At 43.6% G+C, this 18,460-nt stretch overlaps 2 protein-coding genes and 1 long non-coding RNA gene across 6 annotated transcripts in view; 2 read left to right on the top strand and 1 right to left on the bottom strand.

Moving 5' to 3' along the window:
* The first annotated feature begins 447 nt into the window (after window positions 1-447).
* Window positions 448-1,656, top strand: coa7 (cytochrome c oxidase assembly factor 7). The gene is made up of 3 exons (XM_049764266.2): window positions 448-835; window positions 905-1,045; window positions 1,145-1,656. The coding sequence occupies exons 1-3, from the start codon at window positions 730-732 to the stop codon at window positions 1,591-1,593; spliced, it is 696 nt and encodes a 231-aa protein (XP_049620223.1). The 5' UTR covers window positions 448-729; the 3' UTR covers window positions 1,594-1,656.
* A 570-nt stretch (window positions 1,657-2,226) lies between these two features.
* The window catches only part of ralgps2 (Ral GEF with PH domain and SH3 binding motif 2), a 32,934-nt gene continuing 16,700 nt past the window's right edge, over window positions 2,227-18,460 (top strand). For 2 of the 3 annotated variants that reach the window (XM_049764206.1, XM_049764194.1), the window contains exons 1-9: window positions 2,227-2,393; window positions 11,682-11,778; window positions 12,188-12,321; window positions 12,481-12,585; window positions 13,149-13,199; window positions 16,101-16,184; window positions 17,503-17,592; window positions 17,679-17,771; window positions 17,933-18,059. In XM_049764206.1, the coding sequence (XP_049620163.1) occupies window positions 12,262-12,321; window positions 12,481-12,585; window positions 13,149-13,199; window positions 16,101-16,184; window positions 17,503-17,592; window positions 17,679-17,771; window positions 17,933-18,059 (610 nt within the window). In that variant the 5' untranslated portion in view covers window positions 2,227-2,393; window positions 11,682-11,778; window positions 12,188-12,261. The remainder of the gene's footprint in view (window positions 2,394-11,681; window positions 11,779-12,187; window positions 12,322-12,480; window positions 12,586-13,148; window positions 13,200-16,100; window positions 16,185-17,502; window positions 17,593-17,678; window positions 17,772-17,932; window positions 18,060-18,460) is intronic. The other variant, XM_049764199.1, reaches the window with a different exon arrangement.
* On the bottom strand, window positions 2,390-7,538 carry LOC125994760 (uncharacterized). Of its 2 annotated transcripts, XR_011087591.1 has the most exons (3): window positions 6,660-7,532; window positions 5,127-5,281; window positions 2,390-4,151 (listed from the first exon to the last, which is right to left on the bottom strand). It is a non-coding gene; the product is annotated as an uncharacterized lncRNA (long non-coding RNA). The 2 variants fall into 2 exon arrangements; XR_007490683.2 differs by lacking the exon at window positions 2,390-4,151 and having other exon boundaries at window positions 4,907-5,281; window positions 6,660-7,538.

Below are 18,460 nucleotides of genomic sequence, written 5' to 3'. Positions count from 1 at the left end.
CAAAGTGTTTGGTCATAAATGACGTTTATTTTCCTTGTAATAAAAATACACACAAAAAGATTGCCTGGTAACAAACAAGGAGGTGGATCATTTTACATCGCATCCAAACCTACATAAAATGTTATTTGTAAACTACTGAAACAAATATATACAAAACTTTTAATTATTCATTTTCACTCAGGGAATAAGCAACGCGTTTACAGAAGGCTAGGAAGACAAAACCAGAGACTGCAACCAAGGTGGTGGACTCGGCTTCTTTTTGTATTTTTTGTTGAACAAAGCTGTATATGTTGGAAATTACTACAAATGTAGTGTTTAAACAATGAACCATGTTCCCTCCTCTAAATAAAGAAAACGTTATTCGAAAAAATATGCGTCCTCATAAATGTTATAATACTTTTAAAATCATAACTAGAGCTACGGAAAGCGACGAAGGACTGTTAAATAAAACCGGAAGTAGTAAATGGAGAGGCGGGTCTAAAGAACTCGGACTCGAATGCACATGCTAAGCTGCATAGTTTAATTTTCGCTTTTTTTGCCTTGATTCGGGTAATTATTTTTGTGGTTTTACTGTATTGTAGTTAATTCATGCCAACATAATATGTCCCGGTGCGGAAGATATCGTTAAGCGTCTGGCCATGTGTAACGCAGCAAGGTCATAACGAGCAAGTGGACGAGTTGCGAGTTCATTTGATCACTGGAAATCAAAAATACGTATTAGCCATCAGGATGGCTGGACTCGTTAACTTTGAAGATGAAAAAGAAGTGGCGGAATTTCTGGATAATTTAGGCGTGGAGTACAGCTACCAGTGTCACAAGGAGAACGATCCCGAAGGTAAAAAGATATCTCCATACAATAGTTGTATGCACAATATATGTGATTTTCACTCAAAGTTATTGTCAGGCTGCCAGAGGTTAGCAGATTACATGGAAGGTGTGAAGGCGAACTACGAGGCTACTGCACAGGTGCTCAAACACAACTGTGACAAAAATGGTCATGCAGAGAGTTGCTACAAACTTGGGGCTTACCATGTCACAGGCAAAGGTACAAATGATCTATTCATGAAAATGCACAGCTCATAATCCAAAATTGCCACATCATTCATTTCCTTACGTTATAAAGACCGGCATATGTTCCCAACAGGTGGTGTGAACAAGTGCCTGAAAAGTGCCTACTCTCTCTTCATGCAAGCGTGCAACGCCGGTGGGAAGAAGTCAGTCGACGCTTGCCACAATGTGGGTCTGCTCGCTCACGACGGGCGAGCCATGGAGGGTGGAGCCCCCGAGACGGACATCGCCCGGCGTTACTACGAAAAGGCGTGTGCGGGCGGCTTCGCCCCGTCTTGTTTTAATCTCAGCGCCTTGTACATTGAAGGCAACGCTGAAGGGGTCAAGCCTGACATGGGGACAGCGCTCAAGTACGCCACACGGGCTTGCGAGCTGGGACACGTGTGGGGCTGCGCCAACGCCAGCCGCATGTACAAGCTGGGTGACGGCACCGAGAAGGACGAGAAGAAGGCAGAGGAGCTGAAGAATCGAGCTAGGGAACTACACGGTTTGCAAAAGGAGAAACAGCTCAAATTTGGGGAGTGACAGCAAGAGATCCATGTATGCATTTGTGTTTCCATCATAAACTCAAAATGTAAAAACTTATAACATATCTGGTGAATTTTTCATAGATTCAAAAATGTGACAGTCGTCTGAATGATGATTTCATTCCGACAATGATATCTTAATGTTTTCATTTGGATTTCCATCATTTATTTCAATAATTGTAAAAGAAAAACACGCAATATAAATATAAATGCTATCCTATACAGAATAAAATTGAGCAGAAAAAGGACAGGCATTTTTACTTGAGTGAATAAAAAGTCACGATATTGTGAATATTGGATTATTTTAAAATACCGTTACATAACTATAAACATTAAAAATGGGGAATGAGATGCAGTGTGGCATTTTGACCACCAGATGGAGTCAGAGTAAAAGGCAGGCTTTTGTTATCCTGTTAAGCAACCTGATTCAATTTGAACCTGCAAAAAATGACAACCATTTTGCCGAAATTGGTTTGCCGTCAACAACATCGTCCTTGCCCATGTGAGCCATTTGAACGTTTGAATTATTTTATTCGACAAGAACGTAACACGTGACGTCACGCCCGAAGAAGAACTCCCTCTCCATAGATACCAAAGAAGAAGAAGACAAAAAAGCACAAGCACCGCCCCTTCTCCTCTCATCCTCTTGGTCCTCATTCAAAACAGAACACAGCTGTTGAGGGTGCACCGCCCGCCCGATCGCTCTCTTGTCGACCCTCGGCCACTACCAACCCCCCTAAAACTCTCATGAACCCGCTGGAATATCACGCGCAGAAAATAACGACCTTCGGTGCTCCGGTGAGTATTATATTGCTATTTCACTTCGCAGCCGTCGAGTTGGCTTTCTCGACGCTAACGCAGCTCAATGTTATATGCTGCTTTATTTATTTTTTTAGGGGGGGCGGGGGTATGTTTGTTTTGACGTGCGGCGTCCTCCGCTATCAAAGCGGTCAGCGTGCATGAAACGCGTAGTGACGTTTATTTCTAGATAAATGATGTGTTTTATTGTTTTGTTTTTAGTAAAAAAATTAAAAAAGTGCTTTGATATCTGCGTGTAGCGCAGAAGATATTTTTATTGTCAGTCCACCTGAATACAGTCCAGGGAGGCCAGCACCGCGGAAGTGTGCTTGCGATGTCGTGTGGAATATATCGCGCGCTACACCCTTGTCCAGCTAGCCACATGCTAATCTCTGTGAAAAATCCCTTGCCTTCGCGTCTCATGGCGCAACTTTGCGCGCACTTGAGAACAAGACTGCCCATTTGTGGAGTTTCAAGGCGAGGATGATGTCGTTAGCCCGGCGGCGACAGCAGTTTGTTCCAGCGGTGGGTTGTTGGGCGGGTGGTGGTGGAACCCCGTGCACGGTTAACCCCCCCGGGGAGTGCTTTGGGTGTGGCGGAGGTTCTCCCACTTAACAATGCTGCGTGTGCATCCAGCCGTCCTCATGTTTTTTATCATGTCATTTAGACATGATAAGCTTTCAAGGTGAAGGAAAGAAAAAGGCAATTAAAGCACAATTTATTGGTGTGTAGGCTGGGAAGGGGGGTTCCCCCAAAAGATAGCGTATAATTGTGACATAATTTATGCATGATACTGTTTGCTCAATGAATTTTGAATTAAAACACATATTTAACATAACTAACAAAAACGTGGATACATAACTCAGTTTTGTACCTTCTGACATCTACTGGAAGAGCATTTAAATCATTCTGCTTCTCACTGGCATAGATAGAAGCAAATATACATTATTTCTACATAAAATATTTCTGATCAAACCCGCAAGTTCTCAAATTGGCTTCACTTGAGTCCGCTCGTCTGATTGAGTGTCTTGAATGAAGCGGCCTTACTTGACTTGCAGCAAGCTGTTTTGAGTGTGCGGCCGCTTTACGAGTCTCGACACACATTAATGTAATGCATATCGTTGACAATCGATAATGGAAGCATGGAGACTTATTGTCTTTTAATGGCGTATTCATTTGCTGACTAACAACTTCCATGTTTGAATAATATGGATATGCAAACTGAAGGCTGAATGAACCCGTTGTAGATTCCAACATATCAGCCACACTTAACATATGACGCAGTGGTCAAGGGTTCAGACTTGTGACCAGAATGTTTGTCGCGGTACTGCTGAAAGGACGAAATCAATCTTATTTGGCTTGAGCCGCCCTGTTCCTCCTCCTCCTCCTCCTCCTGAACAGGAATAGCGTATTTATTCATGGCACAATGCTCCATCCAAAAGGCATTGTTTGGCTGATTGACTGTTTAGATAGTGAAATACAGTGGGACCTTTCCAAAATGTAGTCCCTTCTGGTGTAGTTTAAGCTTCCTGTTTCAAAATAATTGGGGGAAAAAAAATAAAGCGCTATTGGATAGTTTGCAGATGGACTCTAAAATGATTCTCTGCCATTTTGTCATTCCACCTGCTTGTGTGACAACTTTACAAACCTTCCCGTACCTTCTGGACTCGGCTAATCCTCGCCATGCCCACCCGCCCGCCCGCCGCCGCGTCTCGGTCCATCTGTTGAGTGCTGTCGTGTAACTGCTCAGTCCAAGACCTGCAAATGTGATTAGTGGGAGATTACACGTGTGTGTGTATGAAACTTAGAACCTGAGCCTTGTGTATGCAAGAGAAAAGGATCCAACTCAGCAGGCCTTTCCCATCGTCAAGTTCAACCTCCTCCTGCGCTTTCTCAACTTGTCCTTATCTGCAGCATTGGCTCATGTTTAACGTCCGACAAGGATATTGTGGAGTTTTTTCCAAAGGCTGCCAAAATGTCCTCCAAATGTGACATTCCTTTTTTTTTTTTTTTATCAAGGATATTTTGATTCAAAATAGGAATTTTGGGTTGAGTTGATTTGAAATTGGCGTTTTTTGGTTCCACACTATTCCACCCCCCCCCCATCTTGCCCCACCCTGACAGATAACGTGGTTGCTCAGTTGCCAAGGCAACGCTCAACATTACATGTTGGTTCTGCAAAATCGGAGGTGTAAAGTCACATGATCTTATCGGTGACAATAATTCTATTAAGCTGAAGTGACTTGCTTGTTATGTGAGATGTTGCTGGCTGGTTTTCTGAAGCAGGTGTTGTAGGTGTTTAGTTTTTTTTTCAACGTGTGGGAAGGAGGTCAGATGTAATACATGCGGGCTCTAGCGAATCTCCGAGGCTGCCATCGTCTTTTCGCAAGCAGTAAAAGACGCAGCGGCTTCTCTGCAATTTTAATGTCATGCCTGCAGCAGCATTTTTTTTTTTTTTTTATTTACGCCAAAATTAGTTGAGCATAGGAAGCACAGTGCGTGGCACATTTGTCTTGTTCCTCTTTCCTCTCCCACTCGTTTTTTTTTTTTTTTCTTCTTCTCCCCCTCAAGGCTGTGTGTGCAACTTGACGACATGAATCATTTCACGGGTAATGTAGAATCGCTCGTAGCGGTGTGAAGGTAGCAAAAAAAAATCGGGTTCATCGTGTTATAGTCTCGGTGTGTAGCTCACATTAAAAACAAATACTTATAAATACTTAATCTTTTTTGTACATGATGCAGAAAGCAAATAAAGCTGTCTGTGTCCGGGTCACGGGGTGAAAAGTGGGTTCAGGACTCGGGCCCGGGAGCCTTTTACGGTACGGAGAATGTCAGCTATTCCACTTGACTCCGTTGAGCTGCCAGGCCGTCTGGTGGATCTGGAATGACTGGAGAGGTGGAAGTATTATCAGTATGTGGAAAATGTGACAAAATTACATACAATTGTTCTTTTTTTTTTTTTACAAATCGAAAAACTTTTCTGGTTGTACGTCAGAGCCGGAGAATCGGCCATATTTTTTTCCTTTCACTTCCCGTTCTGGTGCTCGGAACGCTTCAACTATCGGAAATCTTGAGTGTCTCGGCGAGCTAAAGCGAGAGCACCGATGTCATGGAAACTTTTGACCTGGCAAAACATCCCGTGGAGAGTTTTAACACGACGTCGGCAACCCTTTTTATTCTGTAAACGAAGCTTTTAATGCTGAGATTTTAAGCCCGGCACTCTATTTTGTTTTTGTTAGCAGGGACGTCTTTTATAGTCTCAATTTCATTTAGCACATCGGTGCATATATTTAAATATTCAAGATGGAGCAAGTGGAACAAAAAGTTGACTGTGACCTTGCGAACTAAACAGATTTGTAATGGGGAAAGCATGTGACGTGTTTTCGGAATCATTCTTTTTGTGCGCCAAACAAAAGCGAGTGAATGAGGTCTTTTTGGTTTTTAGTCAAGGGGACGAAAAAAAAAAACGTCGCAGGGTGTCGGATTGTGTCCGTCTGTCTGTCGGCGTACAACCTGCATGTCTGTGCGTGTGTTTTCCTGCCCGTGGGTGTGTGTGTTCCCCATTGTTGAGCTGCTTGGTGGGAAAGAAGGATTGGGAAGGAGTGGGGGGGGCTCACGGGGGGGTCGAAGCACAAGCGATACAGCTGTTTTCCCTCCAAGCTCAGCTGTTGCACCTCTTCTGTTTCGTACAGGCACGGACAAACACACACCGAGAGCAAAGTTGTAGTTTTACTTCCCTTTTGACTTGGTTGCTACATATTTGAGGAGTCTGTCCCGAAAGAGGTGCAGCAAAAGCGCCATCGGTCCTAGTTGCATAAATTCAATAGAAAAATAAATACATTTAATACTTAAATCGTTTCTTGGTTAGCTTATGCAAAATTAATGTGAGGTAAACACATACTGATTTTTAAAATCTGACTAATCATTTTTAATTGCAAGAGACCCTAGAGGGTTTATTTTTTTTAAATAAATAAATGGCAATGCTCATGACGAAGCCGTAAAGTGCCAGCAGCAACATGGCTGCCTTTTGTGTTGCACGATTTAATAGTGCGTTTTAGAAGACCCCAGAGGCCAGGCGGTGCCATGTTAGAGGAAGTCATGCGTGTTGCGCCGCAAATTGAAGAGCCTTGTGATCTCCGGATTGCTCAATTAAGCAGCTTCAAAGTTATCAAAATAACCTTACAAAAAGAATTTCAAAAGTCTCCGGGTCATCAAACCCGACAGCAGCTTCGCATCCAAACCGACCGTTTTTATTTATTGACAAACCCGAGCTGAGTCGACGCCTTTTATTTGCACGTTGAGGTCTGTCAAGTCGAAACAAGTCGTGCCTTTTTAAATCCGCGTCTTACACAATAGCCCCGAGGGCACACCCAGAACCCCATCCTGGGAAAAACTGAGTTCCAATAACCCTGACGGCGTGAGCGTAAACACCTCCGGGCTGTCGGCTTTCTCAATATGCCAAACGTCGGCGGCTTTCGTCGCTTATCGAGCGAGCCTTTCTAAACTCGCTGAACTCCTCCTTCCTAATGAGGTCCAAAACAAACGGCGTGTCATAATAGTCTGATTAGATTTGGAGTTCTCCACTGACTTCTCCGACTCTCCAGAGTCGTGCCAGTGTTGACATTAGTCAATCCTCGGAGACTCATCGAGGAAGACATCGAGATGCTATCTTGTTTCCTCTGACCGCATCGTTGCCCTGCATTGTTCCGCTTGCCCTTTCCTTGTTAACAGCCCGCACACTGCCACCGTTTCCTCTCCCTCTATCCCTCCCCCCTCCCTTTTCCCTTCATTCATCTGTCAGCGTTGCTCTCGTCAGTGGACTTGAACTCGGGCTCGCCGCCCGCCCGCCCGCCCAGGCAACAAATCACACGGCAGCGCTCGGCCACATGCCGCCGCTTACGAGCTTGGCAACGTGTCAGCGTGTCTTATTTACTGCCAAGCAGAACCGAAAAGGGGGGGGGGGGACTTAAGTCGCCAATTCCAGTGAGGTATGTTGTGCAAGATTGCACGACTTGACTTATGACTTGCTTCACTCGAGTGATGAGTTTGGAACGACCTGGTTGAAATTTAGGAGGGGGCGACACACTTGACTGGAGATTCGAAACGTTAAACTGCACTGAATCGTCCGAATTTCGCAATACTGAAAAGAAATAACCTCGAAACTGGTTATTGTTAACATCCCAGCCGTTTTTTTTTTTTTGGGCCTTCTCGTCCTCCAACGACCGAGGCGGGCCCGAGCCCTTTCGCCAAAGGTTCTAATTATCAAAAGCAGAGATCTGCAGGAGGCAGGAGGAAAAAGAGGGGGAGACGCACGTCTAAAAAAAGCATAATCACACCCCATGGTGCAAGCGGCTGCCAGGATACGGATTTAGAACCGGCAGAATTTCACCAACTTGCTGGATAAACTACTTTGTCGGGCTGCGTAAGAATACCTCGATGTGACACAAAGCTGCAAACTGCCCTCACATTTAGTGGTTTTATGATTTTTATACATGTATTTTCTGTCATTCTGATTTATGCGTTAGCATAGGTTAGCATCGGCTAGCTATTGCCCTTAAAAACAGAAAGGGGTCAAAGGCCTTTTAGTGGTTTTATGATTTTCATACTTGTATCTTATGTCATTCTGACTTATGCGTTAGCATCGGCTAGCTATTGCCCTTAAAAACAGAAAGGGGTCAAAGGCCTTCACGTGCCCACAGTTGATAAACGTTTATGACATCCCCTGATCTTTACCCCCCAGGAAGCCAAAGAAAAAAACTAGCCCATGTCCCAGTTGCTCAATGAAGAAATCTTAGCTCAACAAAGAAACACGGCGGGAGGTAGCAATCGGCAACATCACAGGCGGCCAAGGAAAAAACGGGCGTAGCTTTTAACGAGCTAGCAAGTGCTCTCCGGAACACACTGACCCACTTTTTTTTTTTTTTTTTTTCTTCCTGCATGACTTTGGCGCATTTGTCACCGCGTCACGTCCCGCTGCGGCCAGACGAAACAATGCACGCATGCATGCATAACGTGTTTCCTTGACACACGCCTAATGACGCCAGCATGTTGCGGGCTATTCTTAATCTTTTCCGAAACCGGTTCTTTTATCATCCCAACGTCCGCTCGTCCATTTTGTGGGTTCATGCCAGCAATTTGATAGGCGACGCTCAAAGGGCCCTCCGGGTGCGAACGTCATCCACTTCTCGCACTCCGTGACCTTTCGCCGGAAGCGGCAAAGGTAAACTTCCATCGAATTTCCCTCCCAGGCCTTAAATGGCCTAATCTCATGTTTGTGTGGACTTGAGACACATAAAACATGCAAATGAGATTAATTAAGGTTGTGTGAAAACCATCTGGGCGTTGTCAACACACGTTTATGGCTTCTTTAGAATTATATCATAAAACAACGCTAGGCTAATCATTAGCTACTCGTCACCTATTTTTTTGTGGTTTTAAATTTGCATCAGAATTTCGACCTTTTCTGCGTGTTTACTCCTCCCAACTTTTGACCCTTGCCTTCTCCGCATTAGCAAAAGATGAATCTGCTAGCTTCTGAAATGAGATTGACAGCTGTTGAGAAAAGACGTTTGCTTTTTTTTTTTTTTTTTTTTTTTTTGGGCTGATCGGAATGCGAAGGCTTGGTCATGGAATGCGTAGTCACATGCGCCCGCCCGGCCTGTGAGTAACAACAACTCGCAGCCGGTCTACAAAGTGTGCGAATGTCATTTAGCAACCTGGCTTCAAATCTCCTCGACAAGCCTTGGCACGCACGCCTTGCGCTGTTTGTCACCGATAGTTTATTATTCTATTTGCGTGACGGTTGAGATTGGCTCCAAAGGCCGCTGACTCACAAGAAGGCAGCTGCTTTGTGTGGGACGCAAAGTGGCCCGGGATGGTTACTGATGAGTAGCGAGGAAGCTTCATTAGATGTTGACGCTTTCTCACTCGGGCAATCTACAGTGCCGTGAAAAAGTTTGTGAACCCTTAGGATTTTACAATATATTTGCATTTTTTTAAAGAAATAACGGAGACAAGTTCACAATAGTGTTACAGAATGGTGACACATTGCCATTATGGCTGAATACAAATTAATAGGACTATATTTTAACTATAAACACACAAGAATAACAAAATAATGAAAACGCAGTTGTGAATAAGTTTGTGAACCCTTGCCAACAGTCAGAGTTAATAGCTTGTTGCACCTCCTTTAGCAGCAATGACTTCTTGCAATCTTTTCTTGTAAGTACTGACGAGTCTCTCACATCGAGCTGGGGAGATTTTGGGCCACTCCTCCCTGCAGAACTGCTTCAGTTGTCCAAGGTTTGATGGTTTTCTTTGGTGCACTGCTTTTTTCAGGTCCGACCACAACATTTCTATCGGATTTAAGTCTGGACTTTGACTGGGCCACTCCAGAACATTGAATTTTTTCTTTTTGAGCCATTCCGATGTTGATTTACTTGCATGCTTTGGATCATTGTCCTGTTGCAGCATCCAGTTTCTTCCTAACTTGAGCTTCTTTACAGACGGTTTAACGTTTTCTTCCAGAATATTTTGGTAAACCTCGGAATTCATGATTCCTTCTATGATGGTAAGTTGCCCTGGTCCTGCTGCTGCAAAGCAGCCCCATACGAGTACTCGTCCTCCTCCATGTTTTACAGTAGGGATGAGGTGCTTTTGTTGATAAGCTGTGTTTGGTCGTCTCCAAACAAATCTGTTTTGATTTTGGCCAAAAAGTTCTATTTTAGATTCATCAGTCCATAAAATGTTGTTCCAAAATTCTTGAGGCTTTCCTATGTGCTCTTGAGCAAATTTTAACCGAGCTGCAATATTCTTTTTTGATAGTAATGGCTTCTTCCTTGCTACCCTTCCATGAAGGTTATTCTGAGCCAGTCTTTTTCTGATGGTGCTGTCATGAACTTCAATTCCTTTGCTTGAGAGAGATTTCTGAAGGTCTCTAGAGGTAAGTCTGGGGTTATCAGTGACTTCTCTCACCATCTCTCTTTCTGCTCTGCCTGTTATCTTCCTTGGACGACCAGATCTTCGAAGTGAAGTAGTTACTCCATGTTCTTGGTACTTGTAAATCACTTGTCTTACAGTTGAAACATGTAGCTGCAGATCTTTGGCTATGGTTTTGTAACCTTTTCCAGATTTGTGAGCTGCAATTATTGCTCCTCTGTGGTCTGGAGACAGCTCTTTAGATCTTCCCATTGCTAGATTTGTAATGTTTGTGTCCACGCAGGTATAGCTCTACTAAATGACAAGTACATTCAGGTGCGTATACAACAAGTGTGGCTTTAAGGTCTGTCAAGTCACATGAAATTACCCGAAGTCATCTAGTATTGAAAGACATGTCACACAGTCAGTTTTAACTTCTATAGGTGGAAAGGTTCACAAACTTATTCACACCTGTGTTTTGATTTTTTTGCTATTTTCTTATGCTTCCTGTTAAAACAGGGTTTTGCAGATTTGTGTCAATGCTAACTAGCCTTGTGTCAATATCCTGTAACACTTTTGTAAACTTGTCACCGTCATTTCTTTAAAAAAAGTGCAAATATATTGTAAAATCCTAAGGGTTCACAAACTTTTTCACGGCACTGTATGTCTGCGTCACGCACGCTAATGTGTTTTTCAGGCTCAAAGAGGATGTATTTTATTTTTTTCCTACCCAAAGTCAAGTTATATTTTTGGGAATGGGACAGTTAAATACAACCAATACAAAATAAGAAGAAGCTGCTGTAGGTCACAACTCACACTTTTGACGCTCACACGTGGACACTTTTTTTTTTTTTATTGCATTATTGTTATTTTGTATTTCTTATCTCACAGAACTGGATGTATACAAGCTATTAAAAAGTATTTTTTTCATATTTCCATGCCAGGGTCAGCCGCAGTTTACTTTCTTCATCCCGTGTTTGTTCTGCTCACGGGCTTTGAATCCCTCCTCCATCCCTCATCTCCTTCTGTGATAACAACCTGAAGGAGATGAGGGAATCTTAACCCCCAGCTGATGTCCAAAGGCCTGCCAGCATGCAGAATTTATCTGCAGCTGCTTCCCCTTCACTCCCTCAACCTCCCTCATTGTGCATGTCAAGCCAACACGTTGGATTCCTTTGGGCCCTGCGACACCTAGTGGCCAGCAAGTGCTATTTCACCTTGTCAGGAATCTGCGGTGTTTTCCAACTTCCATTGAACCATGAAATTTTTCATGTGCATTCTAGGAATTCCTCTCGAAACATCATCTCGTGTTGACTAAGTCACATGGAAACATTTATACAGAAAAACTGACTTCTTCTTTCTCTTTTCAAGTTCCAACGTGCGTCAACGGGAGACGACTTATCAGGTCAAGACTCGCCGCGAGAGGCTGAGCTCAACTCCGGAACCATGCTCATCTGACACTCAACCGGTGAGTTAAGGATGGAATATTGAAGAGATTTTTAAATCTGTCCAAATTCTGCCAAGGTCAAAAAGAAAATTTGATATACGTTTCATGGCAGTCATTATTCGAGCACGTGGGTCCAAGTGTAAGCTGTTTAGTGCAAATCTTTTCCTAATCTCCTTCTCGTCCCGTCATCACCTGTGCAAATTAAACTGCCATGAAAGTGTCCATATGGCGCACACTGATCTCACCACGACCTAATCTCATTTTATCATCTCTCCACAATGTCATCTTCGAGTGGGTGAATTTAGATTTAATGATATAAAGCTTGCCAACAGATGGCGCTGCTGCTCTATAGTGAGCGCCTCATCTGCGTTATGGTATCACTGTATGTTGGTGTGTGTTATTAATGTTTTTTTTGGGGGGTGTCTGTCAGGGCAGGGGCGGGCTTTTGCTGCAGCGGAGCATGATGAACGACGGCTTCCTGCGCTAAAGCTGCATGCTGTGGGAATGATGGACTTCCCCAATGGCCAACCAGGCCTCGGCCCGACTGCTGCCGCCATCTCAGAGGTGAGCCCGTGTAATCACAACACCTCCTTCTAAGACATTTGAATTTTTATGCACGCAGAAGCCCAAGAAATGCAGATTAAAAGATTATGAGCTCCTAAATTCTTTGTTTGAATAAATTGCTGCCATTATGATGAAACTGTCTGCACGTGTGCGATGCAGAGGAGCAGCAGCTCAGAGTCTCTCAGTGACAAGGGTTCTGAGCTGAAGAAGAGCTTTGACGCAGTTGTCTTTGACGTGCTGAAGGTCACACCCGAAGAATATGCGGTACGTGTGTTTCTTTGTGCCGATTGGTGATGTATATGCGCCCACCTTTGATCAAACAATACAAATAAACACTATCAAATACACTCGTAAATCCAAATGTTGTGCCCTGGCGCCCTCTAGTGGTACACATGCAATCACTGACGGTACAGTGGCACATTTTTTAATAAAATATGGTGCATTTCAGTAGTTTAGTTATATTTAACTTTAAAGGATTATATATTTGTGTATATTTTTTTACAACTGATTTTCTGGCTTGTTGTAATTTATTGTAAAACATTTATTATGTTGCTTTTACCTTTGACCTACAATACAGCCGCATTTAATATTTTGGAATTATTGGTATTCCAACACTTTATTTACTTAAGTGATTGGACCTTCAGTCCAAAAATCTAGTTTCAATGGGAGTGACCTTGCTGCAATGTGAGCACACACGTTTGGCCATATTTTTAACCACAAGAGGGCACTCTCTGGTTTCTCATCCTAATCTTTATGCTATGAAAAGAGATGGCTAAATTTGTCCAACATTTTTAACTTTTTTTTTTTTTTTTAATGATCTCCTCCAGGGCCAGATTACGCTCATGGATGCTCCTGTGTTCAAAGCCATCCAGCCCGAGGTGAGACCTTTTATGTCTTCATACCGAGACGGACATCATAATGTATTTAAACGGCTTGAACCCGAGTTTTGGCAAGTCTATTATTCTTGATCCTTATGTTGGAGACCTTTTAAAACTGTGGAAAAAAAAGTTCCAGAACATGTCTTTGTATGGACTCAGCGAGAGAGGTTCACAAGGCCACGTTACGTGGAGCCGAGAGGAGGGGGAGGAGGTAGAGAATACTTGATTGAAAGTCTTATTTTCCACTTCCATGGTTGTATAATGCAAAAAGCAGGTGCTTGTGCACGCGCGCCTGTCTGCCATCTCAATTGTGTTCCCTGGCAGAGTAAGAAAGTATTAAATAACCGGTTGTGTAATATTCTTTTTAACTTGGCGCTTGTTCGTTTTGTAGCGAAGAGCTTTCCAGCATAAAACATAAGTGAATTTAGTTTGTGCCATTTTAACATTCTAAGCTGTCGTGCAAAATAAGAATCAATCTTAAGCTTGTCCCAAGATGTTTTATTTGCTTGACTTTTGACGTGTATTTTTCCAGAAAATGTTGTTTAACTCCCAACATTTTCCGTTGACACGGGCTAGCTTACAATTGTTCAATTAGAACGGATTTAAAAGGCATCCCGTCATCGTGCGGTGTTTGTTTCCTTTTGGATAAAGGTTGCAAAAATGGCAAATTTGCTTCCAAAAGGAGATGAGAGGGTCTCTTTGTTTGGTTGTTGTAAATTCAATTTCACGCGTCGTAGTGTTCCCACCTATCTTCACATGATATCAGCTGAGGCATTTTTTTATATCTCGCATAAGCGACATAACAACAGCTTCCACGGGATTAAATCAAAAGTGTTCCACGTTATTAAAAAAAAATATTCCGGCATGAAAACTAACCAACGTTTGACTTTATTGCTCCCCAGGCGATTTTGTTCAATGAGAAGCACGGTGGTCTGCCCTCTGGTTTGCCTCCCAGTAGCAACGGAATAAGTGGCCTCTAAAAACCTGGATGGTCTCCTTGAACCGGTTGTAACATTTAATTTCAGCGCCACCTTAAATTGAGATGGTTGACTGGCTCGAGAATCTCTTCGGGAACGATTCGTCATTTTTGTACTGCAGACGGTCTTGATGATGTCTTTCCCTTTCGCATGTTTGAAAGTTAATCATCTCAAGATGGGAGTGGATGAAATATTAAGTGACAGAGAGCGTTTGCCTCCCAGTCACTCATGACCGCATCAGCCGTGTGACACACTGGAAATCACGTAGATGTGTCAGGCTTGTATAAATGGAAGGTTGTGTTTCTAGAGCATGATTAATTGTGTGAAAACGAGCAGAAAAGAATCCACCCAATTTTTTTGTCCATCGCAAGGGGCAGCCATTTTGCTGGAAATGACCAATCGTGGGCATCTTCTCAGGGGGCGGCCATTTCACCTGCTTTCTGAGTTTGGTCATGTGATGTTCGCAATCTGAGCCCTGATTGGTCAGTACCTGAGCAACTGTGATGGCAAAATGGCCGCTCCATGTTGTGATTGGGGAAAAAAAAAGATTGAATTTGTCTCTTAATTAATATTACGCAAAAATTATTGTAAAGAAAATGTTTGACTTGACTTCCCCTTTAATATAACTTTTTTAAACATTCAATAAAAATTCCATGTCATTGACCGTCATGCAGACCAGTGACCCCTTTAAAAAACAAGACTTTTACAGTGTAAAAAAAAAAAAAAGGGGGGGTGGCCAGGAGTCGGATGAGCTTTCACGGCACACTAGTTGGGATTGACTGAGCTCGACAGACTGTAGCAAAGGTTGCGCCGTAGACTTGACGTGATAACACGCTCGGGGTCATTTTACTGCGCTTGACAAACGATCAGTCCAGTGGCCTGTAGCAAAAAACACGCCTGGTAAAGTCATCGCCGACATCGGTGCGCACAGGAAAAGGTAATAATGTTGGCCGGAACACAGAGCAGATCTTTGCCAGAGTCCACACTTTGGAGGCAGCCGTGCGTTATATGGTTGCCCTCATCCCCATCGTAATTCTCTCTTGTTGTTTTTTTTTGTTTTAATCCAAACAAGAGGGAACACGTCCGTCTGTTGACTTGAGGCACTAAACTCGGCAATGTCCCAAAATCAGTCAAAGGTTTCTGCTGATGTTCACATAATCAACAATCCCTGTTTTCCTGCACCCCCTCCTCCTTTCCTATCTCTTGCCGCAAGCGCGCTTGTTCAATCAATTTTTCCATCATACCTCCGCTCTTGTTCTGGCACGCTGCACGTTCTCAGGCCTCCCAGGGTACCCGGCCCTGCAGGTTTCCGTTTACAATGTAGACGTTGGGGGAAGGAACCGCTGCGGTATCACTCATGAGGTCATCTGCATTTGCGGCTGTCCTGCAGCTGGTTATCTTATTCTGCAACGACCGGGTGTTCATATGAAACTTCTCACGTAGGTCCTACAGGACGAAAATGTGTCTGAAGTAAAAATTAATTTGACCTGCCGCTCGGTGGTCAAGAACCATCGAGAGCATAGAGCGCCTTTGTTCAGGAAATGGCATGGTGACTGGAGAGAATAATAATTAACATGGTCAGCACAAAAAAAACCCCGAAATGAGCAGTTGACTTGTCTCAGCCACATCCTGGCAGGTCATGATCCTGCAAAGTCCTCCACATCCCGTGTCTGAACCCCACCACCATTTTGGACTCGGGTCTCAACTCCCTGTTGTCTGCTTTCATCATTTGTAATTGGATATTAGAAACGCTGAGGTTCACACGTGGTCGAGCTCGGTAAAGTTATTTCTCACTGAGCTTTTTTTTTTAATCTTGATAACCAGAGCAGACAATTTGAAATTAAAAAGAAAGAAAAATATCTATGCTCCGGCTCTGGACGTCAATCACCCCGATGTGTTTTTTATTTATTTATTTTTTTATCAGGAGCTGTCAAGTTGCGGTTGGAACAAAAAGGAGAAGCACAGCTCATCTCCCAACGTCGTGGCCTTCACCCGCAGGTTCAACCAGGTGAGCACGCTCCATCATTCGCAGCTGAGCAGATTACACCTCATCCTTCCACCCTTGTCCTCCTTTTTGGGATTATTCAAGTCGCAGATCATCAATCTTCACGATTAACACACACACAGAAAATCATCTGGAATTTTTTTTCCAGAAAATTGTAAACAATAGAACAAAGGCTCGCTTTTTTTAAATCCCGTCCACCGAGCTGCTTTAAAACCTCCTTCAGCACCTAACGAGCATAAACGAATGAGAGCATCCCGCAAGAATGCGTTGCTGCTGAGCAAAGCAGTCGTTGCACGGCAGATCCCAAATTCAAGATGTCGGGCGCTCCAACCCCAGCCAAGGAAAATTAGCCGCTTGGATAATGGGATTGGTCGGCCGGACTCCTGCCGAGCAGACATAATCCTCGTCCTTCACTTTGCTGGCATCGCTCTCCGCCAGGAGCGGAGCCCGGGCCAAGCAATTAAATGCGAGGCACAGATAATAATTTACAGTCCGTGTTGACGAATACACCGTGATCTGACTTTATGAGTTTAGTCACCAACGCTAATGCGGTAATGGCTTTCATCCCATAATACCAGATGCAAATGCCAACGTTCCACAAACGAAAGCACCGATAGCCCGACTGCGACGCCCCCTCGCAACGAGACATAATTACATTTTCCCTATTCCATCGGCGGTTCCAGGTTATTACAAATATTAATAATTCAGTCACCTTCGGCCTTGATTTTATTGGCCGTTCTCGACTTTCCCACTTGCCTGCGCGTTTCGGTTCCGTTCTGGTTCGCCGCGAACGTGGCAGTTGGAAGCTCCATTTTTGCATTCTCCACGGAAGAATGAAGAAACATAGATCGATAAAATAGACAAAAACTAATAGAAGGAATTTACATTTTAAAAGAGATGCAGGAAAAACTTCTTCAGTCTTCTTTCCATTTCGGCCTGATTGAATCAACAACTTGTTTGTATGCAGAACCACTCCGCAAACTCGTACGCATTCCTTCTTGAGTTTATAAATAATGTCAACGGGTATTTATTGAAACTCTGGGTATTATTTGTACGGTTTCAAACTGTTCCCAGGTGTCCTCATAACATCTGGGTGACAAGCTTTTGTCAAAATAGACCATCTTCAAGCCCGGTTTTGGTTCTCATGCCAACCAAGCTAGCTGTCATTGCAGCACGTATTTTCCTGGGCCGATGAAGGCCGACTTTTGTTACCATGGCAACTAGATAACCCGATTTGAGAAGAAGGACTCTCTATTTGAGGTTTTACACCAAGGCTAAAATTATTTCTTATCTCTGTTTGTGTGGTTTTTTTTTAACCCAGACCAGTTTCTGGGTGGTTCGGGAGATCCTCCACGCGCAGACGCTGAAGATCAGAGCCGAGGTGCTGAGTCTATACATCCGCACCGCCAAGGTACACACATCCCCCACCTCTTGCATAACACCACCCTCAAGTCCCGGCCGTTGTTTGCATTGAAAACAAATGTCTTTACCTTTCAGAAATTGTGCGAAGTCAACAACCTCCACGCCGTCATGGCCGTGGTGTCGGGCCTGCAGAGCGCTCCCATTTTTAGGCTCACCAAAACATGGGCGGTGAGTATTTTTATCCCCGTTTTAAAGACAAGTATTATTTTTGACAGTTGGGGAACATCTTTAAAAAAGTCACATTTTTTTATTTAATGTAAATAATGTAGTAAAGCAAAAAAAAAAAAAAAGTGGCTTTTAATAACGATCCAATTATTGCACCCTTCTAGTTACTGAGTCGCAAGGACAAGGCCACGTTTGACCGGCTGGACTTCCTGATGTCCAAAGAAGACAATTACAAGCGTCTGCGGGACTACATAAGCAGCCAGAGCATGGTGTCGTGTATACCATACCTAGGTAACACACACACACACACACTTGTTAACCTCAAGCCCATAAACATCTACAGAACGTGTTGGAATGCGACAGTCGTGAAAGCGTAACACAAAACGGCATCATCAGCTTTGTCTGCAGAAAACATTCATTTGGCCGGCCCATGTTCCTTCCCGCTAGAACAAACCTATAAATCAGCGAGAAATCGGGGACTAAGTCGTCTTTCCTGTAATATTTACACCCTCTCCTCGCTTTGACGCCAACATGACATCATGCACGGGTTTCCAGCGAGGAAAATCCTGTTGTGTTTTTAGGCTTTGCTTACGTACCGCGTGTTCTGCGTTTAGTTTGGCACATTGTGGAGATGCGTAGTTAAATTCTGTTTTTCAACTCTGCTCATAACTAGATAACTTTTCTGAAGAGAG

Source organism: Syngnathus scovelli, chromosome 10 (assembly GCF_024217435.2).
Source record: "Syngnathus scovelli strain Florida chromosome 10, RoL_Ssco_1.2, whole genome shotgun sequence".
Taxonomy (NCBI): Eukaryota; Metazoa; Chordata; class Actinopteri; order Syngnathiformes; family Syngnathidae; genus Syngnathus; species Syngnathus scovelli.
Note: the sequence above shows the minus strand (reverse complement) of the source record. Positions and strands in the feature narration are given on the sequence as shown.

Excerpts from the sequence above, each read along its gene's own strand:
- coa7 (XM_049764266.2), top strand. The coding sequence starts at position 730 with ATGGCTGGACTCGTTAACTTTGAAGATGAAAAAGAAGTGGCGGAATTT. Across the intron at positions 836-904 it reads CAAGGAGAACGATCCCGAAG|GCTGCCAGAGGTTAGCAGAT; the intron begins GTAAAAAGATAT and ends AGTTATTGTCAG. Across the intron at positions 1,046-1,144 it reads TTACCATGTCACAGGCAAAG|GTGGTGTGAACAAGTGCCTG; the intron begins GTACAAATGATC and ends TGTTCCCAACAG.